The following is a 9859-nucleotide window of genomic DNA, read 5'->3' as shown; positions in this document are numbered from 1 at the left end:
TTTTTCAAATGGGTTGATGGTATCGTATGCGTTACCTGGTAATTCGTTGGTGACTGTTTTGTATGCTGAATGGATCTCCCTTTCCCTTTCGCTGAAAATGGTTCCCTGTGTGCAATGTTTCTCCTTTTCGACTTGTGTAGACCCTGTTGGAGTAAATACAGCTTGTTGTTCTATTGATTCAGATGCATTTCTATTCACAGTAGAAGGAATTATGAAATGAACATAGAACTCAATGCATGGAATAATTGGCAGTGGATTTAAGTTGGCAAAGAAAATGATTTTTTCTTTATTACAGAAAACTGTTTTTCTATCTGTTTCTTTTCGCTGGAGATTCAACCCCTTCCAACTATTTTTCCTTTGTTTTAATACTTGTAAGGTGTAACTGCTTCTTGCTTTCGGTTGAACTGTTCAACCAGAATCTGTCCAACTGTTAGCCAGTTCTTTTTCTTTTCTTTTTTTTTTAAATAATAACCAACTGCTAATTATTTCCTAAACTAAAACAGTTCATAACCGTAATCCTACTGTCTTTAACGGACTTCTGGAAAATGAAACAAATAACAAAAAGAAACAAAAATGACAAGTTTAATAACCTATCCAGCAATACATGAAGTCTTCGGTTTGTTTTTTTTCTTTTCGAGACAGTCAACCACCTTCTGTCTCCTCGGAGCTGGATGCTCCTGCATCAAGCTTCCGGGGTGGCAAAAAGTCATGGCTCCGTTCCATGAGGTCGTCGACAAAATAACCTGCTTTCTGTATCTGCGTTGCGTCGAGCCACGAACTGTCCTCTATCGGACGGTCCTTCCATTTGACCAAGTACCGCAGATAGTCCTTCCTGCGTGTGCGCCTGGATACCTGTGTGTCAAGGATCCTCTCGATCCCAAGGGGTTGTGCCATTGGCATCTGTCTCATCCATGAACTTTCCTCACAACTGGTGTTCCGTGGTGGCTTTGCTGCTGCGCTGTCTTCCGAATCAGCGACATAGGGGAACAGATCTGCCACGTTAAAGATGGGAGAAATACCGATCCCTGGTGGCAACTGTAGCTCATAGGCATTTGCAGAAAACTTGCGAATGATTTTGCAAGGACCGATCTTTTTATACTTCAACTTGTTGTATTCCTATTTTGGAAACCGTTCCTTACGTAAATACGCAAGGACTTCATCTCCAATGTTAAACTGAACTTCCTGTCGCTTTGAATCAGCTCGCTGCTTATACTTTTGACTACTGTCCTGCAATTTCAGCTTTACCTGCTCATGTAAGTCGCTCATTGCTTGGGCGAAATCTTCCCCATCAGCACTTCGTTTTTCGAGCTTTCCCAAATCTCGTAATTCATGCACTCCGCGTGGATGCATGCCGTATAAGATCTAGAAGGGACTATAACTGGTGCTGCGATTAGGTGAATCGTTATACGTGAATTCTGCCTGAGCAAGTACACGGTCCCACATCCGTGAATTTTCACCTATTAAGCTCCGTAGCAAATTCCCCAGACTCCTGTTTACCACTTCAGTTTGTCCATCGGTCTGCGGGTGGTAAGCGGAGCTGAATTGTAACTGGGTGTCCAACTCTTTCCACAAGGTTCGCCAAAAATGTCCGGTGAACTTTATGTCCCTGTCGGAGATGATGGACCTTGGGAGACCATGCAGTCTAACGATCTAGGTAAAAAACAAATGTGCTACATAAGTAGCATCACTTGTTTTCTTGCAAGGTATAAAGTGCGCCATCTTTGAAAATCGATCTACAACTACCATTACTGAATCGAAACCCCGTTGTGTCTTAGGCAAGCCCAGAACAAAATCCAAGCTGACGGAGTCCCACGGTCTGCTCGGAATGGGTAATGGTAAATAAAGACCTGTATTCTGACTGTGACCCTTTGCTAGTTGACAAATCTTGCACCTACTTACGTACCTCTGTACATCCCATTGCAACTTTGGCCAAAAATAGAAATGCCCTACCTGTGAAAATGTCTTGTCTATACCAAAATTTCCAGCCAGACCCCCGCTGTGTTTTTCCTGAATAATGTTCTCTCGCATAGAACAGTTGGGAATACATAACTGTCCTCCCTTAAATAATAACCCTTCCTGTAAATTATAGTCCAACCATGGACTATTATTTCTCAACAGAGGGTTTTGGCAGGCCTCATAGGCCTCCTTAAAATCTGCATCTGTTTGATACAGTTCCCTCAGGTGCTCAAAGCCTAAAACTTGCATTGTACTTTCCTATAAGAGTAGGGTCCTCCTACTCAGCGCATCTGCCACCTTGTTCGCTTGCCCACTAATATGTTTCAATACAAACGTGAAATTCTGAAGATACTCAACCCATGTTGCATGCTTATGGTTCAATTTATGTTGCTGCATGATGTACTGTAATGCAGAATTATCCGTAAATAAAACAAACTCATTACCCAACAGGTAATTTCTCCAATGCTTTAACGCTTGTATAATTGCGTAGAACTCCTTGTCATAGGTTGAGTACTTCTGTCTACTCTTGTTTAGCTTTTCACTGAAATACGCAACTGGTCTATCCTCCTGACTAAGCACTGCCCCAATGGCTGTACCACTGGCATCACAACGAACTTGAAAAAGTTTGTTGAAGTCAGGCAGCCTTAATATCGGCCTTTCGGTAATCTTCCTTTTCAAAATCTGAAAATTATTTTCCGCTGCTTCGGTCCAATGGAAAGGCTGATTTGCCTTCTTGATTGTATCCAGCATGGGCGCGCAGATCTCGCTGAAATTCCTGATGAATTTCCTGTAAAAACTTGCTAGTCCGTGAAAACTTCGGACTTCAAATAAACTTCTTGGAGAAGGCCAGCTAACTATAGCTGCCACCTTTTCTGGGTCCATCTTCAGTTCATTCTCTGCAATTACAAAACCCAGGTACACTAACTCCCGCTGAAAAAAAAAAAGTACACTTTTTCAGATTGATCAGCAACTTGTTTTGTTGCAGCTTCCTCAACACACTTCGAACATGCCTGAAATGTTCTTCGTTAGTTTTACTAAAAATCAGTATGTCATCCAAGTAAACTATTACGAACTTCCCAATGAATTCCTTCAGCACCTCATTCATTAAGCGCATGAAAGTACTGGGAGCGTTGCTCAGCACAAATGGCATCACCAGCCACTCATACAGCCCTTCATTTGTCTTGAAAGCTGTTTTCCACTCATCTCCTTCCCGGATTCGGATCTGGTGATATCCACTCTTCAAATCAATCTTCGAGAAATAAGCCGCCCCACTCAAACAGTCCATCATATCGTCCATTCTCGGCAATGGAAATTTGTACCTAACAGTAATTTTGTTAATGGCTCTAGAATCCGTGCACATTCGCCACTCTCCTCCTTTCTTTGGAGCCAAAATGGTCGGTACTGCACAGGGGCTCATGCTTTCTCTAATCAACCCCTTATCCAACAACTCCTGGACCTGCTTCCTAATTTCTTCATGGTCCTTAGGGCTCATACGATAGGCTGCTTTATTTGGCAGGCTGGCCCCTGGTATAAAGTCAATACAGTGACTGATACCTCTCCTGGGGGGTAGTTCATCCGGAAGATCATCCACCACGATGTCTCCAAATTCCTGCAACATATTTTGGATTCCCTCGGGCAAGTCTGAAATCTGTGTGTGCAGTATCACTGCCTTTGGCCTTCTTACGACAGCAAAATTTATATCATTGTCTTCAATCTGTTTTAGAAATTCTTTTCCGCCAATCAATAGTGCTTTTACCCCACTGGTCTCGGCTGCACTCTCCTCTTTAATGGGTACAAGCGTGTGCTTGATCCCATCTTTGACAAACTTATAACAGTTAGTTTTCCCGTCATGAACTGCGCTTCTGTCAAACTGCCAAGGTCGTCCTAGCAATATATGACAGACATCCATTGGCATAACATCGCAGATAATTTTATCCTTATACCTGCCTATCTGGAACTCCACCTCACACTGTTCATCAACTAACAGTTGATGTCCTTTCTGCAGCCATGACACTTTGTAGGGAGTGGGGTGCTTCAACTTTTTCAATCCCAGTTTCTCCACCATCTCTACAGCCACTAAATTGTCGGTACTTCCACTGTCGATGATCAGCTTGCAGCACTTACCCTGTGACTTGCAAACTGTTCGGAACAAAGCCTTTCGCTGGTCAGGTTCTGCAATTTCTTTTGCTGGTTTCAACAGCACCTTATTCAACACCAAAGCTTCACCCGCCTCTGGTGCGTTCTCCACTTCCTGAGGTAATGCCTCAGCATCCTCTGGCTGGGCAACATAAGCTCCTCTCCCACCTACTGGTTCACCTTCAGGACAGTCATACGACTTGTGCCCCTACTTGTGGCAACGATAACACTGGGCAGTTCCCCTGCCCCGACCATTTCCTCGCCCTCGCTGGGCCGGTCGTCCTCCTCTAGTGCTATTGTCCTTCTCTGCTGTTCCTGCAGATTTAGAACTGCTGCCTTCTTCACTTGAACCTGCACCTCTGCCTCTGCCAAAAACCTTTCCTTTTCCCCTGCCAGTTCCGCCTCCTCTCCTGGCATTCTGTTTCCTGTTGATTTTCTCCTCCGCCTTTAGAGCAAACTGGTATGCTTCATCCAAAGTTCTGGGTGAGAGGATACCGATTTCATCCAGTATTTCCCCTCTCAACCCATTCACGAATCTGGCTGTCTTTTCTGGGGTATCTTCCATATACCTTGCCCGCAGATTCAGCTTATAGAACTCTTCTGTATATTCCTTAACAGTCATCCCTCTTTGCTTCAAGTTCTGTACCTGCCTATACAACATGATCTGATAGTCTTTCGGCAGAAACTTCTCCTTCAGTTTTGCTTCCATCCTGGTCCACTTCTTTATAGGTTGTTTGTGTAGCCTTTTCCTTTTCGCCTGAATGCTGTCCCACCACAAGGACGCATGTCCTTTCAATTTCGTGGCGGCGAACTTCACTTGCTTGTCCTCACTGGTTTCCTCAAACTCAAAATACTTGTTTACTTCACTCAACCAATCCAGTAACACATCTGCAGACAAACTTCCGTCATAAGTGGGAATCTCGTGCTTTGGCTTATGACTGGACAGCAAAACTGACTTTAATAACCGGAGTTCAGGTGTCACCCCTTCAAACTCATCTTCTAGTTCTGCCACATCTTCATCACTATCATCTGCTGGGTCTCTCCTTCCCCCAGCTTTTACTACTGCCAATCTTTCACGCAAAACGCGAATCTCCTCACGTAGTCCCTCTTCTGTTATTCTTCGGACTGCTCTTCCTCTTCCTCTTCCTCTTCTGCCAACCTCCATTTGTTTCTATTTGGCAAACCCGCTCTGATACCACTTTTGATGGCCCAGCCCTCCAACGATGTGTAAGTGTTATTTCAACCGTGTGTATATTAACTCGAACCTAGTTGGTAACCGCGCTAGGTTACAGGTCCCTCTTGTCTCTTCGTTTTTAAACTATGGTTATGTCACATGTCACGTTGTGGTGCGGCGATATTAAACACGCTTCAGAGGTCCGTGGATTTGGATCCACTTTGCAATCTTCATGTATTTATTACAGTCCCTTCTCACCGGTCATAGAACGCCATCTGTCGGTCTCCTCGATCTGGTCGCTCCCGCCTTTTGACAAACCCTACCCTCATTTGGCTGTCATTCTCATTTGTTCATTGTGCTGTGGCTCTCCGCTCTGCTCTGCCGAGGTATGTTGGTGCCTCCCGGGCTTTTTCTGTTCTGTGCGTTGGGCTTTTCTCTGAGGGCGACAACACTGTCAGTTCCCTGCTCTGTGCTATGGTATGATTGCTGTTACTCTGGACTGTTTTAGTCGTATGGGTTCGTTTCTTTGGTTTGGTAACTGTTGTTTTTAGTTGTGATAGGGTAACCTTCAGTTCCACGCTTCCGGCTTGATTCGTTCGACCTTGCCGCCTCCGAGGTATACAATTGTTCTATGCCATACTTTGCTTTGCACCTTTTTCAGGTTCTTATGGACTCGTTCCTTGTCATTAGGTTCTGGTTGTCGGTTTCGGCCTTCACTTGCAATGCCGCCTTATCAACCACAGGTATACGCCAATGTGCTTGTGGTTTTGTTTTGTTTGCTATGTTAACTCGTTCCCTCCTTCCGGGTTCTGCACTTCCAACAGCTAACCCTCGTCCTCCTCTGTTATGCAGGTTACTTAAAGTGGCTGGTCGCCGAGGGCTTGCTCTCTCTGCAATTTCCGGGGAGCAGGACAAAGCCGGCCAGACTCAAACAACCGGGTAGGGTCATTCCGACCACGATTCGATTGTTAGCTTTGTGATGGGTTTTGCTACTCCTAGTTCTCGTTCCTTTTGTGGTTACAGTCACTTGAGTTGTAGTTGGGTCCGTGTTCCACTCTGTCACTTTATGGCTCGAATAGCCCTTGATATGTTGTATTTAGTTTAAAAGGTTTCTTTTAAAATCAACTTGTTTTTGTTTGAGCGCTGTCTGGCTCGGAAACCCTTCTGTGCACTCTTGCTTGTAATGGACGGTGGTTAAACAGGTTAATCGAATTAAACCGTTTCTTATTTGCTTTCAGTACTTGTATTATTTTTTTAAATGGGTTAATGGTATCGTATGTGTTACCTGGTCGTTCGTCGGTGACTGATTTGTATGTTGAATGGATCTCCCTTTCCCTTTCGCTGAAAATGGTTCCCTGTGTGCAATGTTTCTCCCTTTCGACTTGTGTAGACCCTGTTGGAGTAAATACAGCTTGTTGTTCTATTGATTCAGATGCATTTCTATTCACAGTAGAAGGAATTATGAAATGAACATAGAACTCAATGCATGGAATAATTGGCAGTGGATTTAAGTTGGCAAAGAAAATGATTTTTTCTTTATTATAGAAAACTGTTTTTCTATCTGTTTCTTTTTGCTAGAGATTCAACCCCTTCCAACTATTTTTTCTTTGTTTTAATACTTGTAAGGTGTAACTTCTTCTTGCTTTCGATTGAACTGTTCAACTAGAATCTGTCCAACTGTTAGCTAGTTCTTTTTCTTAAAAAAAAAAAAAATAATAATAACCAACTGCTAATTATTTCCTAAACTAAAATAGTTCATAACCGTAATCCTACTGTCTTTAACGGACTTCTGGAAAATGAAACAAATAACAAAAAGAAACAAAAATGACAAGTTTAATAACCTGTCCAGCAATACATGAAGTCTTCGGTTTGTTTTTTTTCTTTTTGAGACAGTCAACCACCTTCTATCTCCTCGGAGCTGGATGCTCCTGCATCACTCCACCTCTCAACCAATCCCCTAATACCTTGGAAGTCTTCGATGGTAGAAGTTCACGCCCATATGGTATTCTCAATGACTTGCCGATATAATTGGAAGGAAAAACCATTAACCTAGAAGTAGAAGTTGTCGATGCCAATTTGAATTACAATCTTCTATTTGGTCATAGCTGGACCCATCCAATGTTTTATGTAGTTTCCACTTTATTATGAGCTCTTTCTTTTCCTCATCAAGGGAAAATAGTCACTGTCAATCAACTTTCCTTTTTCTCTTCCAACTCCTCAAATGGTAATGTGCCATATGTTTGGAATACCGATATCCCTTATGAGAGTGTTGGGGTGGGTCTTTTTAGAGACTCTTCCTTTATGGGAATATTTTCCCTTCCACCTCCGAACACTGCTTCAATTAACATGATCTTGACTTGTCACGATCCTTGGGTCGTTCCCCGTCCTAATCAAACTGATAGTTTTGGCAATGTTATACCGCTTAGCCCCATAGAGAAAGCATATCAAGTTGTTGTTTCGGCTTCTGCGGAAACTTCTGAAATTCATGATCATTTCAGTCTGAGTCTAGACGCATATTCGCAATATCCCTGGCTCAGTTCTTGGGATTCTCTGGATCCTTTGAATGAGACATTTTTTACTGACGAGAGTATCATAGAAGTTATGTCTCTTAAGGAAACTCCATGGAATGATTCCCATCATCGTTCCTTGTTTCTCCCAAGCCTTAGTGAGATCTCTTCTTGTCTAGAAACCCTTGTTTCTGATGTACTGACTCATCCACTTCAGACACCTATTTTGGTTCATGAAGTGTTGTCTGAAGGAAACATGGGGAAAATTTCAGCTACAATGCCCATCAACATCTCTATCAAACTAGGGATTGTCGAAAATATCCATGTTGGGGTTTCTTGTTCTCTGGATGAGATCAAGATTTATACTGCCCTCTTCAAAGAATTTTGTGATGTCTTTTCTTGGTCGTACAAAGAGATTTCTGGCATAGATCTGGGTATAGTATTGAACGATATTCCTACTTATCCGGATGTGAAGCCTATTCATCAACGCCTTCGCCCTATGCACCCTAGAAAGGAAACTGCCATCAAGGGAGAAGTTGAAAAACATCTTAAAGTTGGTTTCATTTATCCTATTCCATTAATAGATTGGGTCTCGAATATTGTTCCTATGACTAAGAAACAAGGAACTATCCATGTTTGTGTTGACTATTGAGATATCAATCGAACATGTCCTAAACATAATTATCCCACACCCTTTATAGATCACATCATCGATGAATGTGCCGAGCTTGAGATTTTTTGCTTTATGGACGTTTTTTCTGGATACAACTAGGTTAAAATTATTCTCGCCGATCAACATAAAACTGCTTTCATTTGTCCTTGGGGAACCTTTGCTTACAAAAAACTCCCTTTTGGTCTGAAGAATGTTGGCGCTACATTCCAATGAGCGATGTCTTATTCTTTTCATGATATTAAGCATATCATTCAACCTTATCTCAATGACTTACCAACACATTCTGTTAAGCATCATGACCATCCTGATCACCTTCGAGAGATCTTTCTTTGTTGTCGACACTACAATATTCGTTTGAATCTGCATAAGTGTGTCTTTTGTGTCGAATATGGTTGTCTCTTAGGATTTTTCATATCCAAGGAAGTAATTCAGATCAATCCCCTTAAGGTGGATTCCATAATGAATTTCCCCCTCCATCTTCTTTACATCATTTGTAGAGTTTACAAGGGAAAGCGAACTTCCTTCATCGTTTTGTCCTGAATTACGCTGAACTTTCCAAGGGATTTACCCATTTGTTAAAGAAATGGATCCCGTTCATTTGGGATGAAGTTGCTCAAAAATCCTTCAATGCATTGAAGAATGCCCTCATTAGTGCTCCTATATTGCATCCCCCAAATTATCACGCAATTATTTCTTGTACTTGGCCACCATTGATAGTATTATTGCTAAGGTACTTTTTTAGGATGATGATGATGATGGATACGAACACATGATTTATTTCTTGACTCGAAATATTTTTGACGCAGAAAATCGACATGCCCATGTTGAGAATCTACCTTTAATATTTGTTCACGTTGTTCAATGCTTTCAGCACTATATTCTCTTACAAAAAACCATTGTGATTTCTAACTGCAACCCCATGACATACATTCTGACTCATCAGTTGCTGGGGCAAGTATTCTAAATGGATTGTTATATTACAAGAATTCAATTTGGAATTTGTTAAAGCTAAATCGAAGAAATCATTGGTTTTCGCTGAGTAAATCTATGACCTTCCTTCTACAACCAAGTCTACTGCATCTAATGAGTTGATTCGTGACGAAACTCTCTTCAACATTAGTATTGTCGATCCATGGTATGAATATATCATTACCTATCTCCAGACCCAAAAATTTTGACCAGAGTTATCCAACTTTGAACATCGATGCATCCGACATCAGTCCCAACCCTACTAAATTATCAAAGATACTTTGTACCATGTTGGTGTTGATTCAATCCTTCATTGATGTTTAACACTTGAAGAAGCTGAGAGAGTCTTAAATTACTGTCACTTTGGGGCCTATGGCAATCACATGTTGGGATATGCTACGACTCAAAAAATCCTTCGCGTCGGTTATTTATCACCTTTGATCT

General features: G+C 42.0%; 1 protein-coding gene across 1 annotated transcript; it reads right to left on the bottom strand.

The window, feature by feature from the left end:
* Positions 1-1650: 1650 nt before the first annotated feature.
* Positions 1651-5257, bottom strand: LOC149205843 (uncharacterized). Its single transcript, XM_089397522.1, has 5 exons — positions 4345-5257; positions 4019-4260; positions 3413-3670; positions 2400-2886; positions 1651-2159 (listed from the first exon to the last, which is right to left on the bottom strand). The coding sequence occupies exons 1-5, from the start codon at positions 5255-5257 to the stop codon at positions 1651-1653; spliced, it is 2409 nt and encodes an 802-aa protein (XP_089253648.1).
* Between the last annotated feature and the right edge of the window lie 4602 nt (positions 5258-9859).

The sequence above is a fragment of the Pinus tabuliformis genome, chromosome 1_2 (genome assembly GCF_031772625.1).
Source record: "Pinus tabuliformis cultivar Carrire ecotype Pingquan chromosome 1_2, CPIR1, whole genome shotgun sequence".
Lineage (NCBI taxonomy): Eukaryota > Viridiplantae > Streptophyta > Pinopsida > Pinales > Pinaceae > Pinus > Pinus tabuliformis.
This window is presented reverse-complemented; position numbering and strand designations above follow the sequence as displayed.